Raw genomic sequence first — 20,506 nt, 5'->3', positions numbered from 1 at the left:
CCCATGTGGAAGCCACAGCTCTAGTAGAGTGAGCTGTAATTCGTTCAGAGGGCTGCCTTCCAGCAGTCTCATAAGCCAACCGGATGATGCTTTTCAGCCAGGACAGAGAGGTCGCAGTCGCCTTTTGACCTCTCCTCTTGCTAGAATAGACGACAAACAAGGACGATGTTTGTCTGAAGTCTTTAGTTGCTTTTAGATAGAACTTTAAAGCACGAACCACATCCAGATTGTGCAACAGACGTTCCTTGTTAGAAACTGGATTAGGACACAGAGAAGGAACAACTATTTCCTGGTTAATATTCTTATTGGAAACCACTTTTGGAAGAAAACCAGGTTTGGTACGTAAAACGACCTTATCTGTATGGAACACCAGGTAAGGTGAATTACACTGCAAAGCAGACAATTCAGAAACTCTTCTAGGAGAAGAAATAGCTACCAAAAACAAAACTTTCCAAGATAGTAACTTGATATCTATGGAATGTAGGAGGTTCAAACGGAACCCCTTGAAGAACTGAAAGAACTAAATTTAGACTCCATGGAGGAGCCACAGGTCTATAGACAGGCTTGATTCTGACTAAAGCCTGTACAAACGCCTGAACAAAACAGACAAACCTTTCTCCAATCCTTCTTGGAGAAAAGATAGAATCCTTGGAATCCTAATCTTACTCCATGAGCAGGGACGTGCACTCATAGGAGGCAGGGGAGGCAGCGCCTACCCTGCCATATGTGGCCAAAGCTTAATTAAATTTTAATCAAAACAACAACAAAAAAGTCCCAACATTTTTTTTTCTCACCATTTTCCCCCCATGTAAAGCTATGGAGAGGCAGGTACAGGAACGCTTCTCTACATTGCAGTACATGGGTCAAAGGAAAAGCTGTGCTGCAGCGCCACCTGTGTTCTGTCAATATATTAGCAGCAAAAATTGTGACCAATAGGAGGCACCCCTCTTGATGCCTCCTAGCAAGTGAAGGATATATAGATTAATCAGAAGGAGGATGCAGTGAGCAGGGTCATGTGACACAACTGGAAGCTGAGGTAACCTAAGAACAGATGAAACCAAGCAGAAGACTAAAGTAGTATTCTACATCTCTTGTGATTCACCAATTGATATAAGATACAGCTCATTAACGGGGGGGGGGGGCAGTAAGTGAGCATAACCCAATACTGACAGGAAGTCAAATTTAAATCCATAATTTAAAATCCAGAGTTTGAAGTGTGCAGTGTCCACATTATTTAAACTAAAGTTTTTGACATTGAATATTGCTAGGCCTCCCTTTTTCATGGTTATTTGATTTAATTAGGTACAAAATCCATATATGTTATGTCTGTTCAGTGAGAATGCAGTATCTATTTTTATTTTTCTCTGTGTCTCCATTTATTTAAAGACTGCTGTTAACTTGTAATTCACAAATCAATTGAAAGCTGTTGCATTGTGTTTTTAATATGTGCTGCTTTTATACAAGTTTATATTAATAAAAAGGAGATAATGAGTCATTTAAAAAATAACATAATTTATGTAAGAACTTACCTGATAAATTCATTTCTTTCATATTAGCAAGAGTCCATGAGCTAGTGACGTATGGGATATACATTCCTACCAGGAGGGGCAAAGTTTCCCAAACCTCAAAATGCCTATAAATACACCCCTCACCACACCCACAATTCAGTTTAACGAATAGCCAAGAAGTGGGGTGATAAAAAAGTGCGAAAGCATATAAAATAAGGAATTGGAATAATTGTGCTTTATACAAAATCATAACCACCACAAAAAAAGGGCGGGCCTCATGGACTCTTGCTAATATGAAAGAAATGAATTTATCAGGTAAGTTCTTACATAAATTATGTTTTCTTTCATGTAATTAGCAAGAGTCCATGAGCTAGTGACGTATGGGATAATGACTACCCAAGATGTGGATCTTTCCACACAAGAGTCACTAGAGAGGGAGGGATAAAATAAAGACAGCCAATTCCTGCTGAAAATAATCCACACCCAAAATAAAGTTTAACAAAAAACATAAGCAGAAGATTCAAACTGAAACCGCTGCCTGAAGTACTTTTCTACCAAAAACTGCTTCAGAAGAAGAAAATACATCAAAATGGTAGAATTTAGTAAAAGTATGCAAAGAGGACCAAGTTGCTGCTTTGCAGATCTGGTCAACCGAAGCTTCATTCCTAAACGCCCAGGAAGTAGATACTGACCTAGTAGAATGAGCTGTAATTCTCTGAGGCGGAATTTTACCCGACTCAACATAGGCAAGATGAATTAAAGATTTCAACCAAGATGCCAAAGAAATGGCAGAAGCTTTCTGGCCTTTCCTAGAACCGGAAAAGATAACAAATAGACTAGAAGTCTTACGGAAAGATTTCGTAGCTTCAACATAATATTTCAAAGCTCTAACAACATCCAAAGAATGCAACGATTTCTCCTTAGAATTCTTAGGATTAGGACATAATGAAGGAACCACAATTTCTCTACTAATGTTGTTGGAATTCACAACTTTAGGAAAAAATTCAAAAGAAGTTCGCAACACCGCCTTATCCTGATGAAAAATCAGAAAAGGAGACTCACAAGAAAGAGCAGATAATTCAGAAACTCTTCTAGCAGAAGAGATGGCCAAAAGGAACAAAAACTTTCCAAGAAAGTAATTTAATGTCCAATGAATGCATAGGTTCAAACGGAGGAGCTTGAAGAGCTCCCAGAACCAAATTCAAACTCCAAGGAGGAGAAATTGACTTAATGACAGGTTTTATACGAACCAAAGCTTGTACAAAACAATGAATATCAGGAAGAATAGCAATCTTTCTGTGAAAAAGAACAGAAAGAGCAGAGATTTGTCCTTTCAAAGAACTTGCGGACAAACCCTTATCTAAACCATCTTGAAGAAACTGTAAAATTCTCGGTATTCTAAAAGAATGCCAAGAAAAATGATGAGAAAGACACCAAGAAATAATGATCTGGATGAATCGGAATATGCAGATATGCATCCTGTAAATCTATCGTGGACATATAATTCCCTTGCTGAACAAAAGGTAAGATAGTCCTTACAGTTACCATCTTGAACGTTGGTATCCTTACATAACGATTCAATATTTTTAGATCCAGAACTGGTCTGAAAGAATTCTCCTTCTTTGGTACAATGAAGAGATTTGAATAAAACCCCATCCCCTGTTCCGGAACTGGAACTGGCATAATTACTCCAGTCAACTCTAGATCTGAGACACATTTCAGAAATGCTTGAGCTTTTACTGGATTTACTGGGACACGGGAAAGAAAAAATCTCTTTGCAGGAGGTCTCAACTTGAAACCAATTCTGTACCCTTCTGAAACAATGCTCTGAATCCAAAGATTGTGAACAGAATTGATCCAAATTTCCTTGAAAAAACGTAACCTGCCCCCTACCGGCTGAGCTGGAATGAGGGCCGCACCTTCATGTGGACTTAGAAGCAGGCTTTGCCTTTCTAGCTGGCTTGGATTTATTCCAGACTGGAGATGGTCTCCAAACTGAAACTGCTCCTGAGGATGAAGGATCAGGCTTTTGTTCTTTGTTGAAACGAAAGGAACGAAAACGATTATTAGCCCTGTTTTTACCTTTAGATTTTTTATCCTGTGGTAAAAAAGTTCCTTTCCCACCAGTAACAGTTGAAATAATGGAATCCAACTGAGAACCAAATAATTTGTTACCCTGGAAAGAAATGGAAAGTAAAGTTGATTTAGAAGCCATATCAGCATTCCAAGTTTTAAGCCATAAAGCTCTTCTAGCTAAAATAGCTAGAGACATAAACCTGACATCAACTCTGATAATATCAAAAATGGCATCACAGATAAAATTATTAGCATGCTGAAGAAGAATAATAATATCATGAGAATCACGATGTGTTACTTGTTGCGCTAAAGTTTCCAACCAAAAAGTTGAAGCTGCAGCAACATCAGCCAAAGATATAGCAGGTCTAAGAAGATTACCTGAACACAGATAAGCTTTTCTTAGAAAGGACTCAATTTTCCTATCTAGAGGATCCTTAAACGAAGTACCATCTGACGTAGGAATAGTAGTACGTTTAGCAAGGGTAGAAATAGCCCCATCAACTTTAGGGATCTTGTCCCAAAATTCTAATCTGTCAGACGGCACAGGATATAATTGCTTAAAACGTTTAGAAGGAGTAAATGAATTACCCAAATTATCCCATTCTTTGGAAATTACTGCAGAAATAGCATTAGGAACAGGAAAAACTTCTGGAATAACCACAGGAGCTTTAAATACCTTATCTAAACGTTTAGAATTAGTATCAAGAGGACCAGAATCCTCTATTTCTAAAGCAATTAGAACTTCTTTAAGTAAAGAACGAATAAATTCCATTTTAAATAAATATGAAGATTTATCAGCATCAACCTCAGACAGAATCCTCTGAACCAGAGGAGTCATCAGAATCAGAATGATGATGTTCATTTAAAAATTCATCTGTAGGGAGAGAAGTTTTAAAAGATTTTTTACGTTTACTAGAAGGAGAAATAACAGACATAGCCTTCTTTATGGATTCAGAAACAAAATCTCTTATATTATCAGGAACATTCTGCACCTTAGATGTTGAGGGAACTGCAACAGGCAATGGTACTTTACTAAAGGAAATATTATCTGCTTTAACAAGTTTGTCATGACAATCAATACAAACAACAGCTGGAGAAATAGCTACCAAAAGTTTACAGCAGATACACTTAGCTTTGGTAGATTCAGCACTTGACAGCGATTTTCCTGTAGTATCTTCTGGCTCAGATGCAACGTGAGACATCTTGCAATATGTAAGAGAAAAAACAACATATAAAGCAAAATTGATCAAATTCCTTAAATGACAGTTTCAGGAATGGGAAAGAATGCCAAAGAACAAGCTTCTAGCAACCAGAAGCAATAAAAAATGAGACTTAAATAATGTGGAGACAAAAATGACGCCCATATTTTTTCGCGCCAAATAGGACGCCCACATTATTTGGCGCCTAAATGCTTTTTGGCGCCCAAAATGACGCCACATCCGGAACGCCGACATTTTTGGCGCGAAATAACGTCAAAGAATGACGCAACTTCCGGCGACACGTATGACGCCGGAAACGGAAATAGAATTTTTGCGCCAAAAAAGTCCGCGCCAAGAATGACGCAATAAAATGAAGCATTTTCAGCCCCCGCGAGCCTAACAGCCCACAGGGAAAAAGTCAAATTTTAAGGTAAGAAAAAAATGGTCAAATCAAAATGCATTATCCCAAATATGAAACTGACTGTCTGAAAATAAGGAAAGTTGAACATTCTGAGTCAAGGCAAATAAATGTTTGAATACATATATTTAGAACTTTATAAACAAAGTGCCCAACCATAGCTTGGAGTGTCACAGAAAATAAGACTTACTTACCCCAGGACACTCATCTACATATAGCAGATAGCCAAACCAGTACTGAAACGAGAATCAGCAGAGGTAATGGTATATATAAGAGTATATCGTCGATCTGAAAAGGGAGGTAAGAGATGAATCTCTACGACCGATAACAGAGAACCTATGAAATAGACCCCTTAGAAGGAGATCACTGCATTCAAATAGGCAATACTCTCCTCACATCCCTCTGACATTCACTGCACGCTGAGAGGAAAACCGGGCTCCAACTTGCTGCAAAGCGCATATCAACGTAGAATCTAGCACAAACTTACTTCACCACCTCCATCGGAGGCAAAGTTTGTAAAACTGAATTGTGGGTGTGGTGAGGGGTGTATTTATAGGCATTTTGAGGTTTGGGAAACTTTGCCCCTCCTGGTAGGAATGTATATCCCATACGTCACTAGCTCATGGACTCTTGCTAATTACATGAAAGAAATATGTAATTATTGCAGTTAAATGTTTTTAGAAATAATGCCACTGTAAAGTAACTGGTTAAACACATAGTCAAAGGGAGACATTTAAAATTAAACTTTCATGATTGAGGTAGAGCATGCTATTTTAATAGACTTTTCTAGTTATTTATATTTTGAGAATTAGCATCAACTGTTACTGGCCCCATGTCAGCAAATCAAATTAGTTTTTGAAAGGAACATGAAAGTCATAATTACATTTCCATCATTCAGATAGAAATTGCACACAAAAAAAAACAAAAAAACGTTCTATTTTACTTTTATTATGTACTTCATTCTTTTGGTATCCTTTGGTGTCCTTTGTTGAAGAGCATACCTAAGTGGGATGTGCACATGCGTTTCTTGAACACCATATTGCAGCAGCTGTGTTGGCAGTATTGATAACTTGTCCTTTGTGTAAAATTTGTATGGTAAATTATTTCTATTTTTACAATACAGTAGTGAGTAGAGAAGAGATTGTGGATCATTCTAATTGCTTAGTAACTGACACTGTGCCACAGAATTGTGTGAGTGTGTATGTGAGCAGAGTGTGTGTGGGTGTCAGTGAGCAGAGTATGTGTGCTTTATTCTCTAGGTAATCAATACATTTCCGATGAGCTGGTGCTTTAGTGCAGTGTTTCTCAACCATGGTCCTCAAGTACCCCCAACAGGCCATGTTTTCATTATAGCTGAATCAGTGCACAGGTGAAGTAATCAACTGATCAGTAACTCAGTGGTTACTAACTTGCTCTCACCCATCACCTGATTATGTCACCTGTGCACTGGTTCAGCTATCATTTAAACCTGCCCTGTTGGGGGTACTTGCGGCCCTCTGTACATGTGTTTCTCCGGCGTATCATATCTAGTGCCTCACCAGCCTCTGACCTCACTGCACATCACTGTCCATGAGTAACCCTTGGATTCGCACCAACAAAGATATTTCCGCCATATCTTATGGTAAATTTTCCTGGTGACAGGCTTTCTAGCCTGGATCAGGGTATCTATAACCGATTCCGAAAACCCACGCTTAGCTAGAATCAAGCGTTCAATCTCCAAGCAGTCAGTTGCAGAGAAACTAGGTTTGGATGTTCGAATGGACCTTGAATTAGAAGGTCCTGCCTCAAAGGTAGCTTCCATGGTGGAACCGATGACATATTCACCAGGTCTGCATACCAAGTCCTGCGTGGCCATGCAGGAGCTATCAGAATTACCGAAGCCTTCTCCTGTTTGATCCTGGCTACTAGCCGGGGGAGAAGGGGAAACGGTGGAAAGACATAAGCTAGATTAAACGACCAAGGTGCTACTAAGGCATCTACCAATGTCGCCTTGGGATCCCTAGACCCGTAACGTGGAACTTTGGAGTTCTGACGTGACGCCATCAGATCCAGATCTGGAATGCCCCATAGTTGAGTTAACTGGGCAAAAACCTCCGGGTGAAGTTCCCACTCCCCCGGATGGAAAGTCTGACGACTTAGATAATCCGCTTCCCAGTTGTCCACTCCTGGGATGTGAATTGCTGATAGATGGCAGGAGTGATCCTCTGCCCATTTGATGATTTTGGAAACCTCCCTCATCGCCAGGGAACTCTTTGTTCCCCCCTGATGATTGATTTACGCTACAGTCGTCATGTTGTCCGACTGAAATCTGATGAATTTGGCCTGCGCTAGTTGAGGCCATGCCTGGAGCGCATTGAATATCGCTCTCAATTCCAAAATGTTTATCGGGAGAAGAGATTCTTCCCGAGACCATAGACCCTGAGCCTTCAGGGACTCCGAGACCGTGCCCCAGCCTAGGAGGCTGGCGTCGGTCGTGACAATGATCCACTCCGGTCTGCGGAAACTCATTCCCTGAGACAGGTGACTTTTGACCTCTCTTGATAGAAGAAATAAAAAACTACAACTAACACCACATACTCTTTACCACCCCCGTGGAGATGCTACTAGTTAGAGCGTCAAAGAGAATGACTAGGGGGGCGGAGCCTGAGGGGAGCTATATGGACAGCTCTTGCTGTAGGGATTGAGAATATCCCACAAGTAAGGATGAAGCCGTGGACCGGATACACCAATGTAGGAGAAGAGAAATTTATCAGGTAAGCATAAATTTTGTTTTCTCTTGTAAGGTGTATCCAGTCCATGGGTTCATCCATTACTTGTGGGATACCAATACCAAAGCTTTAGGACACGGATGAAGGGAGGGACAAGGCAGGCACTTAAACGGAAGGCACCACTGCCTGTAAGACATTTCTCCCAAAAATAGCCTCCGATGAAGCAAAAGTATCAAATTTGTAGAATTTAGAAAAAGTATGAAGCGAAGACCAAGTCGCCGCCTTACAAATCTGTTCAACAGAGGCCTCATGTTTAAAAGCCCATGTGGAAGCTACCGCTCTAGTAGAATGAGCAGTAATTCTTTCAGGAGGCTGCTGGCCCGCAGTCTCATAAGCTAAACGGATTATGCTTCTCAGCCAAAAAGAAAGAGAAGTTGCCGAAACCTTTTGGCCTCTCCTCTTTCCAGAGTAGACAACCAACAATGCAGATGTTTGACGAAAATCTTTAGTAGCTTGCAAATAAAACTTTAAAGCACGAACCACGTCAAGATTGTGTACCAGACGTTCCTTCTTTGAAGAAGGATTAGGACACAGTGATGGAACAACAATTTCCTGATTGATATTCCTATTAGATACTACCTTAGGAAGAAACCCAGGTTTGGTACGCAAAACTACCTTATCTGCATGGAAGATCAGATAAGGGGAATCCCACTGTAAGGCAGATAACTCTGAAACTCTTCGAGCCGAAGAGATAGATACTAAAAACAGAACTTTCCAAGATAAAAGCTTGATATCTATGGAATGCAAGGGTTCAAAACGGAACCCCTTGAAGAACTTTAAGAACTAAATTTAAACTCCATGGCAGAGCAACAGGTTTAAACAAAGGCCTGATTCTAACCAAAGCCTGACAAAACGCCTGAACGTCTGGAACATCAGCTAGACGCTTGTGCAAAAGAATAGACAGAGCAGAAATCTGTCCCTCTAAGGAACTAGCCGATAATCCCTTTTCCAATCCCTTTTGGAGAAAGGATAGTATCCTAGTAATCCTGACCTTACTCCACGAGTAACCCTTGGATTCACACCAATGAAGATATTTACACCATATCTTATGATAGATTTTCCTGGTGACAGACTTTCGAGCCTGAATCAAGGTATCAATGACCGACTTGGAGAAACCACGTTTTGATCAAATCAAGCATTCAATCTCCAAGCAGTCAGACGCAGAGAAACTAGATTTGGATGATTGAATGGACCTTGGAGTAGAAGGTCCTGCCTCAGCGGCAGAGTCCATGGTGGAAAGGATGAGAAGTCCACCAGATCTGCATACCAAGTCCTGCGTGGCCACGCAGGTGCTATCAAAATCACCAAAGCTCTCTCCTGCTTGATCTTGGCAATCTGCCGAGGGAGCAGAGGAAATGGTGGAAACACATAAGCCAGGCTGAAGGACCAGGGCACTGCTAGAGCATCTATCAGCGTTGCCTGGGGATCCCTTGACCTGGACCCGTAACGAGGAAGCTTGGCGTTCTGACGAGACGCCATCAGATCCAGTTCTGGTTTGCCCCATAGTTGAATCAGCTGGGCAAATACCTCCGGATGGAGCTCACACTTCCCCGGATGAAAAGTCTGCCGACTTAGAAAGTCCGCCTCCCAGTTCTCTACTCCTGGGATATGGATAGCTGAGAGATGGCAAGAGTGAACCTCTGCCCATAGGATTATCTTGGAAACCTCCATCATTGCCAGGGGACTCCTTGTTCCTCCCTGATGATTGATATAGGCTACAGTAGTGATGTTTCTGACTGAAATCTGATGAATCTGACCGCAGCTAGTTGAGGCCAAGCCTGAAGAGCATTGAATATCGCTCTTAGCTCCAGAATGTTTATCGGAAGGAGGGCTTCCCCCTGAGTTCACGAACCCTGAGCCTTCAGGGAATTCCAGTCTGCACCCCAGCCCAGAAGGCTGGCATCTGTCGTAACTATAGTCCACTCTGGCCTGCGGAAACTCATTCCCCTGGACAGATGGATCCGAGATAACCACCAGAGAAGAGAATCCCTGGTCTCTTGATCCAGATTTAACAGAGGAGACAAATCTGTGTAGTCCCCATCCCACTGATTGAGCATGCAAAGTTGCAGTGGTCTGAGATGTAGGCGGGCAAACGGAACTATGTCCATTGCCGCTACCATTAGGCCTATCATTTCCATACACCGAGCTACTGACGGCCGAGAAGTGGAATGAAGAGCACGGAAAGAAGTTAGAAGCTTTGATATCCTGACCTCTGTCAGAAATTTTTTTAATTTCTACCGAATCTATCAGAGTTCCTAGGAAGGAAACTCTTGTGAGAGGAGAGAGTGAACTCTTTTCTCTGTTCACCTTCCACCCGTGAGACCTCAGAAAGGCCAGAACAGTCCGTATGGGACTTGGCGATTTGAAAAGTCAACGCCTGGATCAAGATGTCGTCTAGGTAAGGAGCCACTGCTATGCCTTAGAACCGCCAGTAGAGACCCTAGAACCTTCGTAAAGATTCTTGGCGCCGTGGCTAATCCGAAGGGAAGAGCCATAAACTGGTAATGCCTGTCTAGGAAGGCAAACCTGAGGAACTGATGATGATCTCTGTGAATCGGAATGTGGAGATAAGCATCCTTTAAGTCCACGGTAGTCATATATTGACCCTCCTGGATCATAGGGAGGATGGTTCGGATTGTCTCCCATCTTGAATGATGGGACCCTGAGAAATTTGCTTAGGATCTTGAGATCCAAGATTGGTCTGAAAGTTCCCTCTTTTTTGGAACTATAAACAGGTTTGAATAGAAACCCTGCCCCTGTTCCTCCCTTGGAAATGGGTGGATCACTCCCATAACCAGTAGGTCTTGAACGCAATGTAAGAATGCCTCTCTATTTATCTGGTTTGCAGATAGTTGTGAGAGGTGAAATCTCCCCTTTGGAGATGAACCTTTGAATTCCAGAAGATATCCCTGGGAAACAATCTCTAGTGCCCAGGGATCCTGGACGTCTCTTGCCCAAGCCTGAGCGAAGAGAGAAAGTCTGCCCCCTACTAGATCCGGTCCCGGATCGGGGGCTACTCCTTCATGCTGTCTTAGAGGCAGCAGCAGGTTTTTTGGCCGGCTTCCCCTTGTTCCAAACCTGGTTAGGTCTCCGCAAAATTTCCCTCTTGTTTTGTATTAGAGGAAGCTGAAGCTGCGCCACTCTAAGTTTCGAAAGGAACAAAAATTATTCTGTTTGGTCCTTAACTTATTGGACCTATCCTGAGGAAGGGCGTGACCTTTTCCTCCAGTAATATGAGAAATGATCTCCTTCAGACCAGGCCCGAATAGAGTCTGTCCCTTGAAGGGGATGTTAAGAAGCTTAGACTTTGAAGTAACATCTGCTGACCAGGACTTAAGCCATAGCACCCTACGCGCCATGATGGCAAAACCTGAATTCTTAGCCGTTAGCTTGGTTAAATGAAAAACGGCGTCAGAAATAAAGGAATTAGCTAACTTAAGAGCTTTAATCCTGTCTAAAATATCATCTAACGGGGTCTCCACCTGTAGAGCCTCCTCAAGAGACTCGAACCAAAAAGCCGCTGCAGCAGTAACTGGGGCAATGCATGCAAGAGGCTGGAGAATAAAACCTTGATGTATAAAAATTTTCTTAAGGAGACCCTCCAATTTTTTATCCATAGGATCTAGGAAAGCACAACTGTCCTCAACGGGGATAGTTGTACGCTTAGCTAGGGTAAAGACTGCTCCCTCCACCTTAGGGACCGTCTGCCACGAGTCCCGTATGGCGGCATCTATGGGAAACATCTTTTTAAAAGCAGGAGGGGGAGAGAACGGCACACCTGGTCTATCCCATTCCTTAGTAATAATTTCCGAAAACCTCTTAGGGACTGGAAAAACATCAGTGTAAATAGGCACTGCAAAGTATTTGTCCATCTTACAGAATTTCTCCGGAACTACAATGGGTTCACAGTCGTCCAGAGTCGCTAAAACCTCCCTAAGCAATAAGCGGAGGTGTTCGAGCTTAAATTTAAACGCTGTCATTTCAGAATCAGACTGAAGCAACGCCTTCCCTGAATCTGAAATGTCACCCACAGATAGAAGCTCACCTGCCTCAGCTTCTGAGTATTGTGAGGGTATATCGGACACAGGTATTAAAGCGTCAGAAAGCTCTGCATTAGTTCTAGCCCCAGAGCTGTCTCGCTTTCCTTGTAACCCTGGCAGTTTGGACAATACCTCTGAGAGGGTAGCATTCATAACTGCCGCCATGTCCTGTAAGGTAAAAGAATTAGACGCGCTAGATGTACTTGGCGTCACTTGAGCGGGAGTTCTAGGTTTTGACACATGGGGAGAGCTAGATGGCATAATCTCCCTTTTTTCAGTCAGAGAATCCTCTGGAGATAAATCTTTAAGCGGCATAATATGGTCTTTATAGTTTATAGAAATTTCAGTACATTTGGTACACATTCTAAGAGGGGGTTCCACAATGGCTTCCAAACATATTGAACAAGGAGTTTCCTCTATGTCAGACATGTTTAACAGACTAGTAACGAGACAAGCAAGCTTGGAAAACACTTTAATAAAGGTGAAACAGCAATTAAACAAAAACGTTACTGTGCCTTTATGAGAAAAAAACTAGCACTTAAAACTGCAAAACAGTGTAAAAATATAGTAAAGTCTTCGAAATTTTTACAGTGTGTGTAAGGGACTAAAGCAACATTGCACCCACTTGCAAATGGATGATTAACCCCTTAGCCCCCAAACTGGATTTAAAAAATATCAATCACTGGTAAAAGACATTTGAGCACCTTGCCACAGCTCTGCTGAGGCTCCTACCTGCCCTCAAATACGATTTAGAAAAGAAATAAACCCTTTATAATGGTCCTCAGATGCCAGAGGACTCCTCTAGGGAAGCTGGATGTCTCAGTCTGAAGGAAACTGCGCATCTAGAGCGCAAAAATAGGCCCCTCCCACCATGTACTGGATGTCAGAGGGGCCTTAAGAAAATAATCCTAGGAGTATCTGACTAGCCATGTGGAAAACTAGGCCCCAAATAAAGACTTATCTCCCTCAGAGAAAAAACATCCTATTTATGAAATATGTAAACGTTTTGTCACTAAGTAATACGAGTATTAACATGAGTATTACCCTGTTTTGTAAGCATGATCCCAGTCGTTAAATCACTGCATCTAGATTACCTCAAATACACAAGGCTCTGTCAGCATTTTCTAGAACTTATTCATCTCTCTAGAAATAAAAATACTGAACATACCTCAAAGCAGGTAATCTGCAGACCGTTCCCCCAACTGAAGTTTTCCCATACTCTTCAGCTATGTGTGAGAACAGCAATGGACCTTAGTTACAAACCGCTAAGATCATCCCCCTCCAGGCAGAATTCTTCTTCTAATTTCTGCCTGAGAGTAAAACAGTACAACACCAGTACCGTTTAAAAATAACAAACCCTTGATTGAAGGTAACACTACACTAAGTCACCACATATCTCTTGATACTTCCTATCTTGTCGAGAGTTGCAAGAGAATGACTGAAGGTGGGGGTTAGGGGAGGAGCTATATAGACAGCTCTGCTGTGGGTGTCCTCTTGCAACTTCCTGTTGGGAAGGAGAATATCCCACAAGTAATGGATGAACCCGTGGACTGGATACACCTTACAAGAGAAATAAAAACAGCTTCCGCTGAGAAATAAGCTTTGTGAATCAGAAGTTTTAACCAAGATGCCAAAGAAATGGCAGAGACTTTCTGAATTTTTCTGGAAAAAATAACAAATAGACGTCTTTCTGAAATCTTTAGTAGCATCAACATAATATTTCAAAGCTCTTACCACATCCAAAGAATATAAAGATCTTTCAAAGGAGTATTCTTAGGATTAGGACACAAGGAAGGAACAATAATTTCCCTTTTAATGTTGTTAGAATTCACAACTTTAGGCAAAAAGTTAAATGGAGTCTGCAAAACAGCTTTATCTTGATGGAAAATCAGATAAGGAGACTCGCAAGAGAGCAGACAATTCAGAAACTCTTCTAGCAGAAGAGATAGCCAAGAGAAATAACACGTTACAAGAAAGTAGTTTAATGTCCAAAGAATGCATAGGCTCAAAAGGAGGAGCCTGCAAAGTCTTTAATACCAAATTTAGACTCCAAGAAGGAGAGATTTAATAACAGGTTTGATAAGATCCAAAGCCTGTACAAAACAGTGATCATCAGGAAGATTAGCAATCTTTCTGTGAAATAAGCGAAAGAGCAGAGATTTGTCCTTTTAAAGTATTGGCAGACAAACCTTTATGCAAACCATCCCTGAAGAATCATAGGAATTCTAAATGAATGCCAAGAATAATCATGAGTGGAACACCATGAAATATAGGTTTTCCAAACCTGCCGATATATTTTCTTTGAAGCTGGCTTACGAGCCTGTATCATAGTGTGAATCAAAAGAGTAAGAGAATCCTCTATGACTAAGCTTTAAATTTCCAAGCCTTCAAATTTAGAGATTTGAGATCTGGATGGAAAAACAGGCCTTTGAGACAGAAGGTCTGGTATTAGAAGAAGTGACCAAGGTTGGCAACTGTGAGGTCATGTTGGTGCTATCAGAAACACATAAGATTGTTCCATTATGATCTTTGAGATCACTCTTGGAAGAAGAACCAGAGGTGGAAAAATGTAAGCAGGTTGGTAAAACCATGGAACTTCTAGAGCACCCATCAATTCCGCCTGAGAATCCCTGGACCTGGAGAGGTATCTGGGAAGTTTCTTGTTTAGACAAGAGGCCATCAGATCTATGTCTGAAAGACCCCGCATCTGCACAATCTGATAGAACACATCTGGATGGAGCGACCACTCCCCCGAATGTAGATTGCCGGCTGAGATAATCCGCTTCCCAATTGTCTACACTTGGTATATGAAACTCCTTGTGCTGTCAGAGACCCCCAGACAGCTCCCCAACCTGTGAGACTTGCATCTATTGTGATCACAGTCCAGGTAGGACGAACAAAGGAGGCCCCTTGAACAATAAGGTGAATGTTGGGATTTAAGTATATCAGTTGTGATATCGGAGTATAATTCCTGCACCATTGGTGCAATATGCAAAGCTGTAGAGGTCGCATATGAAAACAAGCAAAAAGGGATCGCGTCTGATGCTGCAAACATAAGACCTAAAACTTCCATGCACATAGCCACTGAAGGAAATGATAAGAGACTTAAGGTTTAGACAAGCTGAAAACAGACTCAAATTTCTTTTTTCTGTTAAGGATAGAGTCATGGACACAATCTATTTGAAAACCTAAAAAGGTGACCTTTGTCTGAGGAATCAAGAAACTCTTTGGTTAATTGATCCTCCAAACATGTCTTTGTAGAAACAACAGAATTTGTTTTGTGTGAGATTCTGCTAAATGAAAAGATTGAGCTAGTATCAAGATATCATCCAAATAAAGACGATCTCTGATTACAGATAGAAGGGCATCTAGAACTATTGAGAATATTCTTGGTGCTGTTGCAAGGCCAAACGGAAGAGCGACAGATTGTTAATGCTTGTTTAGAAAAAGAGAATCTCAGAAATAGATAGTGATCTGGATGAATCCAATTGTGAAGGTAAGCGTCCTGAAAGTCTATCGTGGACATGAAGTAACCATGCTGAACAAAAGGCAGAATAGTCATAGTCACCATCTTGACAGTTGTGACTCTTGCAAAACAATTTAAAGTTTTCAGATTCAAAATTGGTCTGAAAGAATTTTCCTTCTTTGGTACAATAGATTTGAATAAAAACCCCAATCCTTGTTTCTACTTTGGAACTGGGATAATTACCCCTGAAAGTTCTAGATCTGAAACATATTTCAGAAAGGCTTGAGCTTTTACTGTTTTTTTGTACATGAGTAAGAAAGAATCTTCTCAAGGAAAGTCTTATTCTGAATCCTATTCGATTAGGGGCAGGATTTGAATTCTTATAAGGCTTGGATTTATTCCAATTCAGAGATGGTCGACAATTAGAGCCAGAGGCCTTAGGGGAAGGAGTGGTTTTCGGTTCTCTATTCTGACAAAAGGAACGAAAACGATTGTGAGCTTTAAATTTACCCTTAGCTTTTTTGTCTTGGGGCAGAAAAACTCCCTTACCCCCAATAACAGTGGACATAATATAATCCAATTGTGAACTAAAAAGATTTTTACCTTGAGAGAGATAATAATCTAGTTTTTGACACCATGTCAGCATTCCAAGATTTAGGCCATAAAGCTCTTCTAGTTAGAATGGCTAAAGACATGGATTTGACATTGATCTTCATAACATCAAATATAGCATCACAAATAAAATTATTTGTATGTTGAAGTAAAACAATATTGTTCGATAATTCAAAATCTGAAGACAACTGCTGTGCTAAACTGTCCAACCAAAAAGTAGAAGCAGCAACAACAGCCATAGATATAACAGCTCTAAGAATATAGCCAGTATGTAAATATGCCCTTCTTAGATACGTTTCAAGCTTCCTATCTAAAGGATCCTTTAAAAAAAAAAAAAGTACGGTCTTCCATAGGAATAGTAGTACGTTTGGCAAGAGTGGAAATTGCCCCATGAACTTTAGGAACTGTTTCCCAAAGTTATAAATTGGCTACAGGCAAAAGATACAAGATACAATTTCTTAAACCTAGAAGAAGGGTTAAAAGAGGTACCAGGCTTAGACCATTCTTCAGCAATCACATTGGAGATAGTGTCAGGAATAAGAAATACTTCAGGAGTAATAACAGTAGTCTTAAATACAGATACTAGCTTTATCATCAGGAGGTTTAGACTCCTCAATACCCAAAGTAAACCAAACTTCCTTTAGGAGAGAAGGAATATATTCTATCTTAAATAAAAAAAAGATTTGTCTATATCCGTTTCTGACGTGGCATCCTCTAAATCAGAGGAAACCCCATCAGTAGAGGATACATCAGTATGCTGAAGGTCAGAACTTAATTCACTAGGTTTAGGAAAATGTTGCAAAACCCTTTTACGTTTATTTGAAGACAGAATAGCAGTCATTGCCTTCTCTATAGCTTCAGCAATAAATCTTTCATTTCTGCAGTAATGCTATGTACATTAAAGATGAAATAACAGTGGGTATATTTGTACTCAGATATATTATCAGCATTTAACAATTTGTCAAAACAAAAGCCACATAATTGAGCTGAAGAATTTAGATCAGCTTTATCAGGCTTGAGAGAATGGAAAACAGAGCAAAAATGTATATAAAAAAAGAAAACTGATTTATAAAATGCTGCATGAAAGCTCTCTAAAGTGTTTTCTGAGAACACTGAATGAGCTGGGGGTGGAGCTTCTAACAGCAATTTTTTTGGAAAAATTTTTGCCACCAAAAAAAACGGTGCAAAATGATAACACGTCACGCTATAACATAAATAGCATCATCACATGCACGACAAGCAAAGCTGTAGTGAATTTCTAATACACCTCTCATTCACTAAAAAGCAGGCAAGAACTTTAATTTAGGTACATTTTGTTTTTTTGTATTTACAATCAAAGCCTAATGGATACTTCTATTATAGGTGCATAAAATGTGATTTTCAACATTCCATGAGACTAAACATAATAATTTAACATCCTAATTTATAAATAAATTACTATCTCCAAAAAAAAAAACTGTATGTTTCACAGACTCTACCAACCTTGATAAATATTTAGCCACAAATAAAGTTGCTAAAAAAAAAAGCACTGAATTACTGACTCAAGGCATATATACAAACAATATATAACAACTTTACCTAAAAAGTGCCCAATCCATAGGTGAGTGTCTTATATAATAAAATTATATACTTACCATGTAAGACACCCATCCACATATAGCAGACAGCTAAACCAGTGCTGAAACATATCAGCAGTGCTAATGGTACAAGAGTATATTGTCAATCTATAAAGGGAGGCAGCAGATGAATTTACAAAGAGCCTTATCAAAAAAAGCTTTCCCATAGGCGAAAACATGGTATCATCAGGCAATACTCCCTTCACATCCCTCAGACAAACACTGTACTTAGAGAGGAACTGGGCTTCAATAAGCTGAAACTTTGCCCCCTCCTGGTAGGAATGTATATCCCATCAGTAACTAGCTCATGGTCTCTCGCCATCTATATGAAAGAAATTAAATCTACTGCTCAACTGAAATTCATAGCATACTGCATTGTCTATTTGTTGATTATGCAATTCTACTGTATTTAATGGCCCTTTAAATAAATATGACTAACCTTGCAGAATGGATGCTTTCCTGATGCAATATCCTTGAGTACCTGTGGGGATTCGCCCAAATGATCATATGTATATGTCAGGTCAACTGAACTTCCTACCACAGCCACCTGGAGATCATTGTGAAGCCAGCTGAAAGAAACAAAAGACCTAACGCTTAAAAGGGACATGAAACCCAACCTTTTTCTTTCATAGATAGAATATACAAATTAAACAACTTTCCAGTTTACTTTAGTAATGAAATTTGCTTAGTATTCTTTGTTAATGAAGCAGCAATGCACTACTGGGAGCTAAATGAACACATCATGTGAGCCAATGACAAAAAACATAATTTATGTAAGAACTTACCTGATCAATTCATTTCTTTCATATTGGCAAGAGTCCATGAGCTAGTGACGTATGGGATATACAATCCTACCAGGAGGGGCAAAGTTTCCTAAACCTCAAAATGTCTATAAATACACCCCTCACCACACCCACAATTCAGTTTAACGAATAGCCAAGTACTGGGGTGATAGAAAAAAGGAGTAAAAAGCATCAAAAAAAGGAATTGGAAATATAATTGTGCTTTATACAAAAAAACCATAACCACCATAAAAAGGGCGGGTCTCATGGACTCTTGCCAATATGAAAGAAATTAATTTATCAGGTAAGTTCTTACATAAATTAGGTTTTCTTTCATGTAATTGGCAAGAGTCCATGAGCTAGTGACGTATGGGATAGAAATACCCAAGATGTGGAACTCCACACAAAAGAGTCACTAGAGGGAGGGATAAAAAAACAGCCATTTTCTGCTGAAAAAATTAAATCCACAACCAAAAAAATAAGTTTTTCTCATAAATGGAAAAAAACAAAAACTTAACATAAGCAGAGGAATCAAACAAACAGCTACCTGAAGAACTTTTCTACCAAAAACTGCTTCCAAAGAGGCAAATACATCAAAATGGTAGAATTTAGTAAATGTATGCAAAGAAGACCAAGTCGCTGCTTTGCAAATCTGATAAACTGAAGCTTCATTCTTAAAAGCCCACAAAGTAGAGACTGATCTAATAGAATGAGCTGTGATTCCCTGAGGCGGGGCCTGACCCGACTCCAAATAAGCCTTATGAATCAAAAGCTTTAACCAAGATGCCAAGGAAATTGCAGAAGCTTTCTGACCTTTCCTAGAACCAGAAAAGACATCAAATAGACTAGAAGTCTTCCTGAAATCTTTAGTAGCTGCGACATAATATTTCAAAGCTCTTACAACATCCAGAGAATGTAAGGATCTTTCCAAAGAATTCTTATGACTAGGACACAGAGGGGATAATTTAAAATTCACAACTTTAGGTAAAAATTTAAATGAAGTCCGCAAAACTGCCTTATCTTGATGAAAAATCAGAAAAGGTGACTCACAAGAAAGAGCAGATAATTCAGAAACTCTCCTTGCAGAAGAGATAGCCCAAAGGAACAACACTTTCCAAGAAAGTAGTTTAATATCCAAAGAATGCATAGGCTCAAAAGGAGGAGCCTGTAAAGCTTTCAAAAACAGATTAAGACTCCAAGGAGGAGAGATTGATTTAATGACAGCCTTGATACGGACCAAAGCCTGAACAAAACAGTGAATATCAGGAAGCTTAGCAATCTTTCTGTGAAATAAAACAGAAAGAGCAGAGATTAGTCCCTTCAAGATAAACCTTTATCCAAACCATCCTGAAGAAACTGTAAAATTCTAGGAATTCTAAAAGAATGCCAGGAGAATTTATGAGAAGAACACCATGAAATATAAGTCTTCCAAACTCGATAATAAATCTTCCTAGAAAAAGATTTACGAGCCTGTAACATAGTATCCCTTAGTCAGAGAAAACTATGACTAAGCACTAAGCGTTTAATTCCCATACCTTCAAATTTAACAATTTGAGATCCTGATGGAAAAACGGTCCTTGAGACAGAATGTCTGGTCTTAAAGGAAGTGGCCATGGCTGATAACTGGACATCCGGACAAGGTCCGTATACCAGAACCTGTGAGGCCATGCTGGAGCTACCAGAAACAAACAAATGTTCCATGATGATTTTGGAGATCACTCTTAGAAGAAGAACTACAGGTGGAAAGATATATAAGCAGGATGGTAAAACCAAGGAACTGCTAATGCATCCACCGACTCCGCCTGAGGATCCCTGGAAATGGATAGGTACCTGAGAAGTTTCTTGTTTAGATGAGAAGCCATCAGATCTATTTCTGGAAGACCAGACATCTGAACAATCTGAAAAAACACATCTGGATGGAGAGACCACTCCCCCGAATGTAAAGTCTGACGGCTGAGATAATCCGCTTCCCAATTGTCTATACCTGGGATATGTACCGCAGAAATTAGACAAGAGCTGGA

General features: G+C 40.1%; 1 protein-coding gene across 1 annotated transcript in view; it reads right to left on the bottom strand.

The window, feature by feature from the left end:
* NDUFS1 (NADH:ubiquinone oxidoreductase core subunit S1) overlaps positions 1–20,506 on the bottom strand; it is a 219,565-nt gene that overhangs the window by 68,544 nt on the left and 130,515 nt on the right. The window contains exon 13 of the mRNA XM_053698653.1: positions 18,143–18,272. Within this exon, the coding sequence (XP_053554628.1) occupies positions 18,143–18,272 (130 nt within the window). The remainder of the gene's footprint in view (positions 1–18,142; positions 18,273–20,506) is intronic.

This window comes from Bombina bombina, chromosome 1 (assembly GCF_027579735.1).
Source record: "Bombina bombina isolate aBomBom1 chromosome 1, aBomBom1.pri, whole genome shotgun sequence".
NCBI classification, from domain to species: domain Eukaryota; kingdom Metazoa; phylum Chordata; class Amphibia; order Anura; family Bombinatoridae; genus Bombina; species Bombina bombina.
The sequence above is the reverse complement of the archived record's forward strand: the minus strand, read 5'-3'. Positions and strand labels throughout refer to the sequence as shown.